Below are 19332 nucleotides of genomic sequence, written 5' to 3' on the forward strand. Positions count from 1 at the left end.
TAACCGGAAACCAATTTTACGACAAATGACGTGAAAACGTAAAATCTGTCTTTGCTTTGCCTTGCTCACGGCAAGGCAACGCCTACGTCACAGCCACTTAATGCCATCAACACCTGCACGTGAAGCATGATGTTACACACATCAAAGGCCACATCTTGCGCCTAGCATGAGTCCCTTTAGTTGGCACCACAAAATATAACTGGAATCACCGTAATATGAGAGTAAAGACAGAAAGGTGGTGTTTCTCAGTCACGGATCCTTCATGCAAATAGAATGCGATTATTATAATGTCTGCACTGACAATAGTTGCCTACCGACGCATGATAGACGCATATATTACTCCTCCGGGAACCGCAGCAGGCAGAACGCCACTGGGAGCCGGTGTCTGTGATATCGACTTGTAGGTCTCTGGTCCTGTTGGTACACGGTGCCCACTTTTTCACCGATAAACTCGTCAAGCACTGCTTGAAACACGACTAAAATACCTGTTCTAGCAGTGGTTGCATCTCAACCCAGCTCATGCTATCTCGGCACACAGTGTTGCTATCTTCTGGCGTGTTAATAGCCTCTGTTCCAGTAGATCTGTGATATTTCATCAGTCGCCGTCATGGAGAACACCACCCAGGGATGTGATATCCTGTATGTTCTGATGAACGAGTCGTCAATAGACTTCTTGACGTACGGCCAAACTTCCACGATCTTGATTACGATCATCATGCCTTGTATCCTCTTCCTGGGGCTTATCGGCAACCTCATCTTCCTCTTCGTTCTTTACAGAGTCCGTTGGATGCGGAGTGTTATCACTTTCTACCTGGCTAACTTGGCTATAGCTGATATCGTCTTTCTTGTGTTCACAGTAGGGGAGAAGGTTTGGATGTACGTTACCTCCCCGTTCCTGGATGATGTCAGTGGTATCGGACCCACAGCGTGTTTCCTCTTCTATCCCTTCCAAGCCACGTCATACTTCACTTCCATAGCTCTGGTGACTGTGATTTCCTACGAGAGGCTCCAAGCAATCTGCCGGCCGATGGGTAAGATTATGAACCGGCAACTGCACCACTGTAAGAGGCTTACGGCGTACGCTTGGGTCCTCGGTGCTGCTTTCTCCTGCTTACTCATACCCGGTAAGAGTGTGGTTAACACGTATTGCGTAGAATGGGAAGTCGACCACAATCTCAACAGGAGCTCTGCGTCACTGTTCCCCGACCCAATGCTGATATGTGACCCACTGTGGTCTTGGTCTGGTATCTTTGCAAACTGTCTGCAAACTGTTCCGTTTTTCATGGCATTTGTGGCTAATTCCATAATGTACTTTAGGATCATCCAAGCCTTAAAGAAAAGTAACGCAAACGCTAACACTGTAGACCTACGAGCCCGTACTTTACAAGACCGTAACAAGGTAACCCGAATGCTCATAGCAAACGGAATTATATTCTTCTGTTGTCTTGCACCGTTTCAGACAGCTTCTCTCCTGAGGGCTTTATTCAACTTCAACATTGTTCATTTTGAGGTAGCAAGTGGCATACTAATGTACATGAATTCTGCAGTCAACCCTATTGTCTATAACTGTACAAACTCTCGTTATCGTCTCGCGTTCAGACTTGCGTTCACGTTCGGGCCGGCTAACGCAAGAACGCGGCGTTTCCGTTCCGTCATATCTATGGAGGAATATCACAGATCGAGTGTTGTTCTTTAATTTGGTGAACTCTTGGTTGAACTTAAGACATTCATGAAACAGTTGTCTGGTTCATCTGAACAGCATTTGTAAACGTGCAGGAATCTTCACCATACAGTTCGTACACATTGATAACTTGGCGTACAAAGTGTAAACAGGGTATGTGGGACAAAATGCTCAATGACATCACAACAAATTGTAAAAAAAAAAAAAAAAAAAATTCATTACACTTCATACATAAAATGGAATTGTACACGGTATAAACAACACCCATCAGAGGTCACAATATTGAGCATTTGGTCTCAGAAGAAGACCACGTCAAGTTGAATATGTCATCGTCGCATGGAGGTGTCATGAATCTTGTCCCCACACATGCACACTGACTTCTCGGTCGTTCAACTTGAAAGAGATACACGAGTAATTAAGAACAATATGGTTTTCTCCGAACACCTGTTCAATTAAATTGCAGCCTCGCATTGCATAGATTGAATGAAATAATTATTCAATAATTCATCGAGCGTTAATTTACACAATGCTTGCAGCATACGACTCGTATATTCAGTTGGCTGCTCTGCTTGTAAGTTGCAATCAATTATGTGTATTTTGCAAGAAAAGACAAAGTTTTTATGTGGAGAAGAACAAACGGCACTTTCTAAGCCAATATTATTCTCTGTATGATTGTACTCGTAACAATATGTGTGTTCATTTAGGTATGTAAAAACTAAGGTCTATTCTATTTCTGTACGATGATATCGACAAACAATTCTTATAGAAGGGCTCTATGGTCGAAGTCAGTGTTGAGATTCACTCATTTCCCAATAGACATAGTCCTCATAAAAGTGTATTAGTTCAGAGGGTTTACGTTAAAATGGTGTAAAACTTTATTTGCCTATCGGGGAGAGATAAGGCATTGGACACCCAGCAGGGTGGATGCGCATTACAAGTCTTATTATTTTTTTTTTTATTAAAAGTAATGTGTGTACATTCCAAAGAAGGATTTAGAATTATTCCGTCGGGTGGAATTAAAGGCTGTCACGATTTGATTTCATCAACATTCAGAAATGAACCAAACATTCTCTACATAATGTACGGACCATAAATTTGAAATGTGACGTCAGAACGTTTTCGAATTTTGACAACAATTGCACTTGAAGGGGATTCCAACTCGATGGCATTTAACAGTGTTAATGATAAGATTCAAGACTTGTAGTTTGTTTTCGTTCTCTTAAGAGTTCTATGGCAAAATGAGCCACAAAACTGAGTTTGCCCTTGGTGGCCCCTCTTTAACCGAGTCTCAAACATGCAACAGTTGTATTTATGTAACATTCCCTGAATTAAGCGTTACTGAATACAATGTTTGGATACTGAGTGAGTGAATACTACTTCATTGGTGTGTCACTCGAATGTATTGCTGAAAAGAAGCAACCTTCAACGTTGATGATGCAGCCCTGCGGCCTTTATAGCAGTAACTGCGATTAATTGATTCGAACACAGCCTCAACAACTTAAGTTTACGTTAAAGCACATGCGTCAGATTGGTAATGTCAAAAACCAGTATATCCACACTTGATGTGATCCAACATTATATTAATGAAATACATTAATTTGCTTCACCATTTTTTAACAGTTAGGATTAGGACTTACAAGATCAAAACTAATTGTTTCTACACTCACTTCAAAAACTGTTGCATTTAAAGCATTTCCAATGGGTGGTTTTCCAAAGGCCAAATTTACGCCATGTAAGTTGCTTGTAAATCTGTGAACATTTATAAATTTATTCTTACGCATGAGACTTTATGGGATACTACAGGGTACTATCAACAGCTTCTACTCTTTCGCTTCATTTGTTTGAATGCAACAAACCGATCTGACTTTTCAGCGATTAGAATGCTAAGTGTTTTTGAAGGTTTGTTGTAAAAGCACATGTTAGGTCGGTGAATTGAGTGTCTGTTCTAACCAAGTGGGCAGCAACACCTGCGTGTTTTTGCGTCATAACTCAATAGCTTTACTCTAAACTAGGTCTGAGGTCACTGTTCGCTCTTTGCTTCTAATGAATTGCTTAACAAATGTGGAATATTCATCTTAGTGGCTGCACGCATCCACTTTACGAACGGTTTCGCTCAATGGAATTGTGAGCACAATGCATGAATTCGAGCACACGTACAAAGTAAGCAACAAATTATCTTACTGTAATTTGGCCGTTTTCTGAAGAAATGGGACTACCTTATTCCAATGAAATTTCCCACGACCTGTTGGTGGGGTTTTCTTGTTAAGAATCTAACCTCCCAAAAATGACATTTTTCATATTGTAATAAATAATTCAAATAAATACTTTATGGATCTCCTACCAGTGTGATCGACAGGTTCTCGATACGCATTTTATAATGCTTGATACAAAATAGGTCAAAGCTGTTTTCATACGGGTTTTTTTATTGAACAACGTGTCATCTCAGAAGATAAAAGTTTCAGATAGAAATTCATCTTTTGTGTTATTATTACAACTAACAAAATGAACAATGTTTTTTTGTCATCATCATAACTGTAGCATACCATCAATGTTTTCCATGTTAAAGGGCCTGTGTATAGTAAAATAATGCATAGTTTGGTGTCGCGCTGGTGAAAAAAAAAATACTACTGTGTATGTATCTTTTATTTTGACATATATTTCTGAAAATAACAGAACTGCGTATGCATAATTCATAGCTAGAATATAAATGCAACATTTCTTGTACTCATTAAACATACACACGATGATAATGGGACATGTGAGTGTTTTTAGCATTTTATAAGATCTCCAAGATCCTTGAAAAGAGTTCACATTATGCATTTAGCCGTGAAACATCAGTTCTCAAAATGCAATCAACGCTTTAATACGCGAGGTCCTTGAACACACGGGAGAGACAAAAACGTTGTTAGCAGGAGAATAATTATTGTTGGCAACCATCCTGTGGGATACTTCACGCTATCTCTTTTGCCTCCCTCTCGATTACCAACATGTGTGATTGTTTGTCTTGCGTTAGATGAGAGACAGAATATCGTGCATTTTCGAGGACATCTCTAAGTAATCCAAACTGTGTGAAAAAAAGGATCATCAGGCCTTATTCTTGCGGTCACAAGTTTGTCTAAACAACTTCTCACTTCTTTTCTGTACTTATATAAACACTAAATGATTGTTGTTTATTTATTTATTGATTATTGATTTATTTATTTATGGTTTTGCCTTTATTGTTTAAAGCATGGAGCAATTGCTCCATGTTTAATACCACACGTTACCTTCAGATCGGACGAGTTGGTCTTTGAAAAGCACGCCATGTTGTGGACTCCATGAAATAGCCGACCATGTTAGTTCGCAAAGTAAAAGGAAAACCACGCATTTTCGAGGCATATTTGTGTGGATCATCCTACTTTTAAAACATCTCTATAACAATAATTTCATAATAAACGTTCTCAAACACTTTTCAAAGACCAACTCGCCCAAATCCAAGGCAACGTGTCCCTTTAATACTTATAACCATTGTAAACACAAAGTCTCCGGTGGTTTAGCAAACAGTACACCGAATGGGATTTGAGCTCGAACACTAAATAATTCTGAACATTTTTCTGGTTCATTTTTAACAAAAATATCTTGGTGATACTAGCACAGAAATGGGTTAGGCTCCACGGTAACCAAATCAACTTTAACCTGGATTAGAGTGTGATAAGTCTTTCGATCTACTAAAAGGGAAGAGTAATTTCTATTAAAGGCAATTTAGGTCAATTTGAATTTAGGTCAATCTTCACCTCCTCGTCTTCGGATATATAGATGCTTGTACATTGGCTCTTCCGCCATCTTTAATCCCATATACTCCAAATAAATGTGCAGTGATTAAATTGTGATTGCTTATTCAAGTGATTGCTTTCTTGCTAAGAAACGTGGAGATTGTTTTATTCGAGCGAAAACACATCCACTCCTTCAAATGGTTTTCATATGCACAAGGGCATTACATGCCACCAAAGTTAAAATGCGATTTCAGCTGAAGTATATATGTGTGGACTATAAGATCAACGGTTCTGGTAAATGTTATAATTCGTAAAATTATTAATGCAATTGTAAACTGTCGACTTATTGCTCAAGTATTTATTTTGATGCTTTCAAAACTGTAGTTTGACAAGTTGTACAGGGGCCTCTGTATCAGTGGTGCTTGGTGCACATTAATTGAAAATTTGAAGTTTGGAATTGTTTGGTGTCAAAAACTCCAAAAACAAACGTTTTAAACAAAAGCGTTCAGTAATTTCATTTCTAAATAGTCAAATAATGACCACTAAAAGTGAATTTCGGCTTTTCAATAGGCCGAACAAACCGTCATCACATTTGAAGGTGCAGTGTTGTAATAAAGCGACCCCTGCTATTTCTAACTGACAAAAACTTCGCAATTTACCTATGTCACTGTAATTATGTTAAAAGGAAATTGCTCTGTAGTAACCAATTTCAGCCTATTATGTCCGCATGGTTCGGCAAAACTGTTTGTCTGGCTTGTCGAGCTGCTGCTGGCCTCGACTGTAAGATATACAATATTATACAGCTCAGGCTTAGTTTACACCTGCTTTTGCGTATAACAGAACTTTGATTACATGCATTGATGTTGATGTGGATTGTTTTGTGTTCCATGGGCTGATTAAAAAAAAAACCGACGGAAATATTCAACATTTCTCCACCAATTTGTCTTTATTTCTGGTTTGTTTATAGGGTGTGATCGTGACAGACAAAGATAAATAACTTCATATGGATGGGTAATGAGAATGTTGGTACTTAAAGGGGAGTTGCTGTGGTTTAAAACAAAACGTTACATAATCCTTACTACTATATCAATCATACTAGAAATTACTGATGCTACAATTGAATTTTTGTACGTACAAAGAGCTAGTTATGCTAAATTGAAACTTGATGACATTTAAAAATAGTGATGCCAAAAGAATGCAGGGCTGCTAAAGAGACGAGTCCCACTTTTAAAGAGAAAACACCGTATACCCATAATATTGGGATGAACATTTCATGTTAATAGTTAAATGTATCATGAAAGTCTGAATAGTAAGTTTACAATAAAGAGGTTACACATAACTGTGTTTGGTAATTGGAACCCACCGTTTGTTTCAATTCCACACTGGACAAATCGGGGTGTTTAAATTGGCTCCATGTGTGTTTACATAATAGCAGTGATACACTATAATTATATAGACACCAAGGAGAAAATCAAAATTACATTATAGGGTGTTAAAATAACACCAATTGTTTTGGCAAAAGTAAGTGTTCCGTTAACAACCTGTTGTGTAAATTTAGTTGTGTGTGACACAACCATGGTGTCAATTTTAACACCCCAGTTTTTGCAGTTAAAAAAGTGGTAGTTTTTTTTATAGATGTTGCCGACAATCTGGAGCGGAATTGTGTCCACGTAGAAATAAAAATTCGAAATAGGAATACAATCTGAGAACCGTTATTGTCAGTAACGCTTCTCAGATTCACAGTTTTAAGGATAAAAATTGATATATTTTTTCTCATAACCGCTTGACTTCGAATAATGTTTCTCGTAAAGCGTTATCCAAAACTGATGATGTTTTTCTTCAAGTAAGTCCTATGGCCATGCATTTTCAAAGTCATTTCCAAACGTATATAGATCCTTCTGCTGTATATGATGTCTGATTTTTCCTCAAATCTTTAGCTATCAGAAATATCAAAGTGTTTCTACCACAAGCCCCTTAAAAAGACGTGGGAAGACATAGGCCTTCAAGAAGAAGAAGAAGAAGACGAAAAGGAAGTTAGAAGATGCAAACAGAAGAAACCATTCATGTCCGGCAGCAGTCGTGAACTGTACGACACATTTTGAAACTTAAAACTTGGGTCAAAAGATTCTATATAGATTTACGAGCCCTTCTTTTTCTGACATATAAAAATCCGGCGATGATATAACTAGCAGACGTGCAGCTGACAGAAATGTATAGCGCCCAAGGCTTAGATTAAAGTCAGTTCACATATCAGAAATGCCCAAACCTTTCAATAATTGAAAAAATACCCTATTCCTGGCAGTTTAAGCTCGCGTAATACTTGCAAGGAATACTGCTTTATAGTGGAGGAAGGCTCTCAAGGAACATAAAAGGGTGAGGTGTATTGGTAAAATTAAGACTGCTCTGTAGTCATTTTAAGAAGCGTCTTCACAAAGTTGCTTTACAATAGTCCACGCCCCCCAGCTCTATCCAATCGCCCTTTATCTATGCATGCGCGAATATTTGAAATCATGCACAAACATCTCGAACAGATTTTAATTAAATTTGGTTAATTGTTCGTAAGAAGATAAACGTCATAAGGCTATTCAGTATTTACTTTTGTTTGAGTGCTCTGTTTTCACCCTCGAGGGCTAGTTGTTGGACAAGCACGTATATGACACGCTGGATAACAGGGTCGTTTGTTGTCAATGAAAATGATAGATATTGACACACTCCACTACTTTGAGTTGCTGCCAATTTAAGTACTGAACGACCGTGAAAGTAATGATACAGTTCGAACAGTACAGTTGTCATTGTGGAAGAATGCTTCCCTTGTAGCTCATAAACCAAGGCTAAAGTGCAATTAACAGGCAGGAGAGAACCTTCACTTCAATCAGAGGCGAGACTTCTTTTTTCATGGAGATTAAACAACAACAGAAATTAACCTACTTGTTCGGAACAATATATCAGGCGAACCATTGCTGAAGGCCACACACGAGCTATATTTCGCTTTATGTTTATACAAAAAATAGACCTCTCCCGTCTACCCATCTTGATGACAGTTTTGAGGGAAGGTTTATACGTTTGGTAAACACTCTTAGAATTAATGGTAAAAAATAATAGAAGCTTACAGTAGCTTTCGATATAAAACCCCTATGAGAAACATTTCATCTCGAAGTTTATGTTGTGAATATAAAAAGGTATCAGCTTCATACCCAAAATTACTATGAGAAACGTTACTGTCAGAGACGGTATTGTGTATTATAGGGGATAGTTCGTTCACTGTGGACTAGTTCCGGGTTTTAAAAAAAACGTGACTTTTATTGTATCTTAATCAGACTGTAGTGTAGATTAATCAGGACTAAAACAATCAAACTGTTTCAAAAAACCAAGGGTATACTTTGCCCTTTAGGAATTTTTGAGAGATTCAGTGACAGGCATCCGGTCTGCATTGGAAACCATGATTCTTTTATTGAACCTTGAAAACCTGCAGACTGATCTGACCAAGCATTGAATGTTGTGTTTAATGTGCCGTATATTGCATCTAAGATAAAACATTTTGTTTTCGTGGCAACGAAAACCATTCAACAGGAACTTCAGAACCCTGTTATATGAAGAACGAGGTTTGGTTTATATATTATTAGAATACCCCAAACCAATTTCAAGGTGTTTTCCTAATCAATATCCTTGCACTTACAGCCAAAACGGACAACCGGACACGTGGAACATCAGCTGAAGATGCTTGCAATAAATTGGAACATGTTTTCCCATCCATTCATGCATAACAACTGGTATAGACCAAAATTGCAAAAAAATAATTTAACTTTGTATGCACCTTAAGCTTACATATGGATTAAGAAGGCGAGACAATGTTTTCATTCAGTTTTAATCTAAATTGAATTAAATATAGGCCAGGCGTTAAATCGAATGAAAATTAATAAAACTGGTTGGGTAAAAAAAATGCTTTATAGGCTAAGCTACTCGAGCGATTTTAAGATCAAAACCAAAAATGTATTTAACAAAAATCTTCTCATTTCAATTGGAAGTTTAGTGCCCTAAACAACATTATTTAGAGGTGTTCAATGAGGACTTCATAAACAGTTAAAATGATTAAACTAAAGATAGTTATAATAAACATGGTCAACATGGTCAAAATGTCCAAGACTGATCGATCATAGAAACACCAGCATAACAAAAACATAGCCGTTACTGTTCACATTATCTGCTTTAAAAAGAAACTTTGAATGAATGCCCTCTTCCACACAAAACGAAGCTACATCTTCAAGTTGCAGACCGAAGCCGCGTAGACATAGCTTTTTATTTCTAGACCTTTATCGATTGATTCAATGTAGTATTTTCAAGGCACTGGCAACCAACTCAAGATAAAATCTTCGATTAATCTGTCTGTAAAGTGGATTTAACAAAATAAATGACTTCAAATTCAGTCTGAAATTGTTTTTTCGTCTTCTTAAGTTTGCTTACCTTTTGCAGTTAAGCAATGCTTGAATAAATGTCAGGAGTATTTATTTAAAGATGTGTGGACAAATCTCCGATCTTATAATGCAAGTTTACTCAGGTAGATTCAATTATCTACAGAAGGGTTTAGAATAAACATCAATGTGGTGAATGAGAAGGGTGAGATTTTCCTAGCATAAGTTAATTGAATCAATCAATCAATTAGTAAAACCATCTAAATGTGTAACATCCTGATTAATTGTGTGACGTTTGTCATAAGTTCTTAAGTAAGAAACTCTGTAGGAACTTTCCCATGCGCGTTTGAGACAATATAGATGAAAAAAATGTATCTTTTTTATTGACCAATATCACCACTTGTGGGCCCGATCGTAGTTCATGAAACTGGGTGTCGTGGTTTAATAGCGAGACATAGGCATGTTTTCCTGAGTCTCATATTTAACTTTTATATTGGGAGGAATATGAAATAATCGGTTTGTCCACAACAATTACAAATACTTTACACCTTCGTTTATGTATCTTGACATGGTGAGTTTCGCTTTCACGTAACCCACAAGAATGTGCACATTCTCAGTTGCCACTGACACTAAATGCTCAAAAACTTATTGAGTAAAAGCTATTTTTGTTCTCGTCTGAAATAACGTTATCTTTAATAAAATAAAGCGTAAATCTGGTGCTATTTACAAGGTGGGAGAAATAGGCGTGTAACAGTGAACATTGATCAAAATATGCATCGATTTCCACTTATTCGTTTTCGATCTTTTCACGAATCATTCAATTTAAAAATGACAATTTCCTCACCAAAAAACTAACGGTTTACCATCTCTTTAAATGTTTCTTTTGTTTTGGTCTGTTAGTGTTTTTACTACTTTAGTTATATTTTGCCATGTCTAAACATTAATTAAATTCAGAGTATTAATAGTACACAATAAACACCCCAATTATACGGGGAAGAAAGGACAATATTTATCTTAAAAACAGGAAGGTCTTTACCCAAAGCGCGGGGTAAGACTCTATGAAGATTTTAGCTAACGCAATAACTCAGCCCCAAACCCTGTGTCTTGTTTTAAAACACTTCATTTCAATTATGGTTATTGCGTTTCTTATGAGAGTGAGCGTGGCGAAGCGTGATGCCCTGGAAACCGGTAAGTGTTAGTCACTCCCAACAACCTAATTTTTTTCCTCCCTCCGAGCATCATTGCCCTGGATCCCAATATGCTCTTGCAATGACTGTCTGTCACTCATTGATATTGGGGAGTAAGAGGACTACATCTGGTGTTCAATCATTAGTTCTCAAGTTATCGTCCAAAGTTTAGACGTTCCATCGTACTTTCTCGCAGAAGCAGATAGTTACCCTAAAACTACTGGCATTTTTTATATCGGCTTCGGAAGCAGTTGTGACTCACCATTAATTATTGCACAAGAAAGGGCCCCGCTTCCCGTGATGAATAATGCACAGAGTATATATAGGGCGAATCAAATAAATCAATTTATATTAATGTTATTACAGTTTCATGGTTTAGCCTCAGGCGATTGCTGTAGCAAAATTGTTTTCACATGCAGAACGACAGCACTTGGGAAAGTGTACAAAGCGTAAGAATTACAAAAGCTAAACATATTTATAAAAAAAAATAGTCGAGAACAGAATGGTAAAGAGGCAGCGGGGAAAGCACATGCCGAAAATGAGATTTTCCCTGGCGATACGTCTTAGAGGAACGAGCATAACTACCCAACTTCGAGTTTAACAATGATAGGCCTCAGTAACCACAGAAAGCGAAAGTCAATAATATTTTCCGGTTAGTTTTCTATACGGCCTTTATGACATTCGCACTTGCGGGTCAGAACTGACCCAGATCAGGGTCCCGTGGGGTCTGACTCCCTTATAGGTCAGTATGACCCGGAATGTATGTCAAAATAAACCTCAAGTGGTTCAAAACTTCAAAGACCAGGAAATTGGTCAGCCTGACCAGGAAATTGGTCAGCCTGACCAGGAAATTGGTCAGCCCGACCAGGAAATTTGTCAGCCTGACCAGGAATTTGGTCAGCCTGACCAGGAAATTGGTCAGGCTGACCAGGAAATTTGTCAGGCCTTACGGACTAGAAACTCGGCCCAGGAATTTGAGATCCGGAGTCTTAGGAGTGCATCCTTATCACGTACCACATTCGTACAAGCAATTGTTTGTCAAAAGTGGTCAGACCATTTTCCTCTTCTAAGCCTCATCATCTTATATTTGAAAGGGGGGTGAGGTGGCTGCGGCCATAAGTAATGGATGAGCAGACCTACTGTATATGCATAAAAACATATTCCCGTAGGTGTGTGATCATCATGGCCCACCGCATCTTGCAAGATAAGATTGGTTTTTCTCACACTTGTGTAGCAGTCTTCCATTAAAGGTGTACCACTCCTACCAAAGCGTGTATTTCACACCGATACTTGATTTTCAGTTTCATTAATACAAACCATGAAACTACTTTTATGACAATCTAGAGTAAAGCAACCGATGGTTTAGCCAAGGATATTGAAAATCAATTTCTAGCGCGCTGGATGAAGCCAATAAGTTCAATCTGTGGTTTGAGTGAAGTATCAGTTACTTAGTGATCTTTGTGACTTTCTAAAAGTGGAATTAAAGAGGGGAAAAACAGAGTCGTATGTTCGAGTTCAATTCAGGATGTTTAACCATAACAGACCGGCCAGACCCGCGCTAATATCTTAAGTCAATACCTTTACGAAGGGAAGCAAGTTATCGCCTTACAAGTGCAATGTTTTCCAAGACATTTGATGCGAGGAGAACTTGTTTAGCATCGGTTGTGCTTCTGGGTTAATCATGTTAGTTTGTCTCCGTAGGGCTACAGACTCATTAGTCAGTACCATTAGCCAAGAGGCTCATCAGAAAATAAGGAGATACAAAATTACTCTCAACTAAAACCGTTTAGATATCATTGGCATTGATGTGTAGTGTATCAATATACGACTCGTAAGGTATCTCTTACGTGTGATGGAGTAAATCTTCTTACGTGGTCGTCTCCCTCGAGCTAGCCACCTTTCACACAGTGCTTTCATCTTCTCGGCAAATATTGGCGAGGTTGGCGTAATCGATGAAGATTGAGCCAATTATGTCCAATTTGAGCATGTAATAAATGCAGAGGGAAGGTGTCATAGGGATGCCAGAATGGACTCATCTTGACACAGGGACGGACCTAACATTCTAATCCCCATAAGGTGTTTGATTAGGGCGACTATGCCTTTACTTAATAATACCATTAGGCTTGCATGATCGCATGCTTCACTTGATGCATGCTCAAAATATTCATTGGTATCAATACTATGTTTTTATTCCAATAGTGAAAAACTTTTGAACTTTCCTACCATGCCATCACATTACAATTAAAACCCTGATGATGTACTTTTGATGAATATTTCATGCGACGTATAATATTATACATTAACGAGAGAGTTTCAATTTCTTTAAAACCAATGTTACGGCACTTGGACTTGGTGTTGTGTTGGGTTTTAACGCTACACATACTTTGTGGACCTGGAAACAAAAGAGGTCCACAAAAGAACTTAAAACACGATGTGGACTGACGCACATCCACACAGTGTTTTTAAAGTGTTGAAGAATGGGATTTCCCTGACGGTACATATCAAAGGACTGTCCGTAGAGTGAGTGCAACACAGAGCTGTATGAACTCACAATATTTCTGGAAGGAGAAGCGCAAACTATACTCGATGCACTTCGCTTGAAGATGGTCACAGAACCAACACGATCCGTAACACATGTCAGTGCAGTACGCTACCTCAACGCTCTCTAAGAACAAAAAGACGTGAGACGTTTGCTAATCTAGGCAAATCAATGCTCATTGGTACCAACACCTTGTTGAGATTTATATCTGATACTTTATCCAAATACGGCACCGAATTCAATCCAATACGAGCAGTGGCTGCGAAAACACACATGCATTCCTCCATTAACATATAGACACTTTGAAAGCCATGGCACGCGCAACGGTCATAATGAAATAAACCAGCAAAAAAGTGTGAATATTATTTCCCGACTTGTCAGGTCACGCTAGAATAAAAACCTTCACTAATAGCGGAAATAATTAAATTAAGTTGCTGGAATACAATCTTAAATTACGAATTCTAATGTAAGACGTGCATAATTAATGCAGACTTTCAATAATGTCGGGAGTTGACCTTTATGTATTGTGCAGATATACGATACTTTGACAAAAGCAGCTCGTGGGTTTCAAAACATACTCTCGAACGTATAAAGCTTCTTTCTCAAAGGGTGAGAAATGCAATGTTAACTAAGAAGGGTTAACCGGTTCAAAACGTTTCCACCGTCCATTAAGCTACAACACGTCCAATTTGATACTAGTCTCGTTCAATTTAATCTGGTATTGAATGTCCCTTTAGTATGAGCATCAGCCGTCAAGCAGTCATTTTGGTTTACCAATGTGGCGGCCATCCTGGTAATGAGATTATTCAAACTGTCTCGGTGAAGTTGATTCGAGTCCGTCGGAGAAAGAGGTTCATCAAGAATTCAACGCCAACAATATTGTCATGTTCTCGTTTAAAGCTCACCGTTGCCGTAATTTTCTTTTGGGGTTTTATGTGCATAATAAGGTCCGATAAACTACGAAATTACTGAGGGGGAGGGGAAGATTGTTTTGTGGAGGAGGCGTAATTTCTCTATTTTCAATAATTCATGACATAATCACGATTCACGGGACACAATTTGAAATAACATGTGCATACAGATTTAACAAGGACAATGCAATGATTTTATAGTTCAAAGGCCACTGCAATCAAATGTATTAAAACTCACTATCTTCCAACTTGGTTCCGATTCCACAGGTAAACAACGGTACAAGTGACCCCAGTAGATGCATGATTAAAAACAAATTAGGTCACGATTCCCAATTCTGAGTTGAACCGCGGAACCGGAACCAGGACCGGAACTAGAACTGGAACGAGAACCGAAGCAGAAGTAACAGGCCCCTACTGGCCCTTCAAACTGGGTCTCAAGGCGTTCCTGTGCGTATAGTGAAAGGTCGACTTGTATTAAACCAGTTGCCGCTCCAGTGCTGTCTTCAAATGGGAAATGTAATATATAGGACAAACAGGACCGGACTAACATTTACCCTTGGAATGCCAAGCCGTATACGTTTTCAGTCAGTGAATTTTACACACTGGTCTACCATCCTACCGTCTATGGATATGTTATATTGTTGCGTATTAAATTGTATTATCACATTATGGTCTTAACACGGTTCTTTCAGCCCGGTGTATGTTTCCATGCAAATTTAGGTCTTGTGGAATAACATCATCTATGGTGGTGACACAACACAAAGTGAATTTCTTCAAGACTGTCCTTGTATTACAAAACGCCTCATGAAAGTAGCTCTCGACGAAAAATACAAATTGGCATTGTAGCCTGAGGGCATTGAATACTAACAAATGTTCAGAGAAGGGCAAAAGTGTAATTTTCAAAAGAGAGTCAGTTTCCTTGAACATTGAACTGAATCAGGCAAACAAAAAATGATTTACAGATGTCGGTTAGTACTCAAACCCCATCACATATTTCAGCACAGTTTGAGTAACATGATGTGACACTCTCAGAATTTGAGTCATTTTTGAAATGATATTTTGAAATGAGGACGGTTCATTCATCATGGCCATAACTCTTCTGAAGACATCCCACGGAAAACAAACTCAATGTTGTTCTGTGGCTCGTCCTGGATACTCCTTGCGATCAATACTTAGAACCAACTTATTTAAGTGTTTAGAGGATGATTCTCTGTGAGAATCCATGAACGATGTTTTTTTTTACACGGGCTATTAACACAAATTCTGCAGACACCCGATAGGAAAGTGCGCCCCCTAGCGGTACCCAGTTATTTAAAGCAACAACTGAGTACTATCCGGTAATCATGTAATTACAATGATAAACGCTCTGATCTTGATGATATTCAATAAACACTGCAAATAATTCGTTAGCCTACAGCTATCAATGATCTCAGGGCTTTCAATCTAAACGAGTCGCGAGATGACATTGACAGTCCCTGACTTGAGACGCCAACGGGCCGGGTACAGCTGATATCGCATGACGACAGCTTGACAGCTATATACAACATAAGAAAACCATAGCAGAATGAGTGACAGTCAAATCTAATTCGTCCACATCAAAGGTCGAGACAAAGGCTCAAGTTTCTGGTCAACTTGAGATCTACGAAGACCTGCGCCCCCGGGAGATATTCTTCTTCTTTTTATTATTCAAACGGAGGCCGATTGCAGCCAAGTTAACCAAAGCAGTGAGAACCAACAGCGACTAGGCACGGTATACCTTTGGTATTTGTCGATAACAACGTAGCCTAATTTAAGGTATCCAAACATATGCCTGCAATAACAAAACCGTAAAAATGTTGGCACAACCGGTCATTAAAGAAAGAATTACCCTTGTTGCATATAGAATTGTGTGCGTTCAGGTGTCTGAAAAGGCTTCATTCATGCTTGAAGACTTGTGGGTGAAAATGACCCCTTTCTCACAAACCTACTTCCAAATGGGTCGTTTCTAAACAATGTTTTAAAAGCAACAGTACATTTTCAGGACAGTTTATAAATTAGAGTAATTACCAAAAGCGGAGGTGACGACACAATGTTTATTTGAAATAAAACGTTTCCGTCTCTTTTGGGGTCAGGGGATGGGGCGCCAAAAGGATCCCTTACACAATTATTGATTTAAACAATCCTTGACTTTTCAAAACACATAAAGAGTGATTCCCCGTTCTCCATATCTCTAGAAGAAAAGAAACGCCCAAGTAATCCAAGTATTCAAAACTGCAGACGGTGTGAAAGTGGAAATCATCCGTTACTAAAATAAAGGCGCGTTTAAGAAAAATTGCTGTGTCGATGGATAAGCTATAGAACTGACGACATAGCAAAATAAGCAGAGAAATCTGTTCTAGCCTCTGCTCGGGTTAATATTCAACACAATCAGTGGTGGCTGGTTGTCTTGAAGTGTCTGCTGGGTAAATACAGCCCGGCATAGACTGAAACCCGAGACTGACAACCAGGATATATCATTTTCAATCCCAAGTGTTATTATAATGTCAGTTGCATGTACGTATGGGTTATTAGCAGAGACTTTAATGTACTAATGGATGTGTGTTTTGCTCAGGCGTTTAAGGATGACTTTTATGGTATTATAATGTCAGGATATTAGGGCAGCTTTAGAGTTTAACGAGCAGCCACCTTATAACACGAAACAACAATTGGCCATGTGTCCTTGTATTAGGAAACATTCTTCATACAGAACTTTGAGCTACACGCAAGACGACCTTCACAAAAATATAATTCCTTCCCCTATAGGCTTATAATATTCCTTTGATAATTTCCCCCCTCCCCAACAGCAACAACATCCCCGTTTTTGCTGTCTGTAGGCTGTACTGGTACATTATTACATTGAACTCTGTATTTTAAAGGCTATCTCAAGAATAATGCGATGTTTCGTAAGTCTTTATTACTGGTACCATCCGACACATCTTTTATTAAGACAATAACAGTACATTTTTAGGAAAATTAGTGAAATTAGTGTGTTGGAAATCGATGCAATTTCGTCATATTCAGCGACTCACAACATGTGTATCATAAATCATGTACATTAAACTAGAAATTTGTTCCTTATTTTCAGGCACGCTTACTGATTGACACAAGGAATATAAATGTCACAAACTGCAAGCGTTTGTTTTTACTGTAAAGCCATTTTGTGGAGTTTAAAATAGCCGGGGTCTAATGAACAATTGAAAAAGACCTAGCAACGAATGTTCGCCCTACATCATAATTGCAAATCCTACAAATTCCTTTTATGTTTAAATCAGCCATGTTAGATTGAAATGTCAGCCAATAAATACATGAGTTATGGGGTTTGGTCTTACATTAATAACAGAGTTGGCAACTTTGCAATGTCTGAACCTCCTTTATTCGGCACCAACAAATAATGACGTTTATATCAACGCATACTTTGGCGAGGTGAAAATGACACAAACATGAATTGTAAATTTCGCGAGTATGAACTTGGTTACAGTTCCTTGCTCTACGGTTAGACGTGTACACGTGCTTAAACAATTACATAGACGCTCACTTGGCGACGCTCGTTTTCTCCACACCACTGTGACCATGTCTCCAGATGAAAATGGCTCATGAACCTTCACTATTTAAAAAAGAAATTAAGACGATGGCTTTTAGGTTTAACCTTTCTGGTGTTTAACAATTAGTAACGACGGACGCATCCTTATGTCTATCATGTTGAATTCGTTTTACCGATGAACGAAAAACGGATTGATGAGCGATGTGCAGCTTCGTTTGTTTTCTGTAATTGTAGTAGACTTCGTCACTGGACAACGCAATGTTGACAAATTGGAAAGAGCGTGATCGTCCAAATCTCATTCCAGGATTTTAATAATTGCTGTTTAACTCTTTCAGGGGTTGCGCTTGCTTTGGACAAAGACCCACATCCGCTTCCGTGATGTAAAATGAGAAATAGATAACTAGAAAAGTAAATGAACTGTGATATATAAGGGCCAAGAAGTTCAAGATAATTGCAGTTTCGTCGTGGTTTAGTCCGGGGAACGTTTTGCTTTCATCCAGTGTCTGGCGTTGTTCGTATAGCACATTTTGCAATCGCAGATCACTAAATGGATACCTTATCTCTGTATTAAGAATTATTTATCTCCACCCACGGCTTTAAACTCTACTAATGATCACTGCGGATAAGTATTCGATACATGCCCCTCACCCGACAGAAGTGACATTTTGAAAACGTGATCGATCACAGGAGAACAATTTAATTTCGACAAATATTAGACAAAAAATAAAAACCGGAACTTCGCGCCATTGGACAACTTTGTCAATACAGCGTGTATACGATGGATCACCTGAGCACACATTTTCCCATAAATTGCAACTTGTGTGCTTCTAGTGACTGTTCACATGCAGTTTGCAGTGTTACATTATTGAATTGCCCTCCAATGCTAACTGGGCGAAACTCAATACAGAAACGTTCATTTCACTGATTACTCATTAAACTGGCCCTAAGGTATATTTCTACTAGTAAGACCGCTATTCCTTAAGTACTGGAGAGGTTTGGATGTTGATTCACTCATCGATCTCGGCGAAATGAAACGCTAGACGCTGTTTTGATTCCATCCATCATTGCCGATAAAAGAAACAGTCAACTTCGAGGGCTGGAATTGACGGATTTCATATCGCTCTCAACATGGAATGTTGCAATATTATTGTTAACACCTTTTACCGGCTACTTTCCTTTGGTGAGAGCTGTTTGCGTTGCTGGAGAGGGAAACACCCAAATGTGCAACAGTGAACTTTTTGGTATCACTTCTTTACCTGGCTGTTGATGTTGATATACCAATCGAGATTTCAAC

The 19332-nt window shown here is 38.5% G+C and overlaps 1 protein-coding gene across 1 annotated transcript; it reads left to right on the forward strand.

Moving 5' to 3' along the window:
• The first annotated feature begins 393 nt into the window (after positions 1–393).
• LOC117293186 (neuromedin-U receptor 2-like) lies at positions 394–5070 on the forward strand. The gene has a single exon (XM_033775407.1). It carries the CDS (start codon positions 608–610, stop codon positions 1694–1696), a length of 1089 nt encoding a protein of 362 aa, XP_033631298.1. The 5' UTR covers positions 394–607; the 3' UTR covers positions 1697–5070.
• Positions 5071–19332: the final 14262 nt, after the last annotated feature.

The sequence above is a fragment of the Asterias rubens genome, chromosome 8 (genome assembly GCF_902459465.1).
Source record: "Asterias rubens chromosome 8, eAstRub1.3, whole genome shotgun sequence".
Taxonomy (NCBI): Eukaryota; Metazoa; Echinodermata; class Asteroidea; order Forcipulatida; family Asteriidae; genus Asterias; species Asterias rubens.

Coding starts and splice junctions, on each gene's coding strand:
- LOC117293186 (XM_033775407.1), top strand. CDS start 608: ATGGAGAACACCACCCAGGGATGTGATATCCTGTATGTTCTGATGAAC.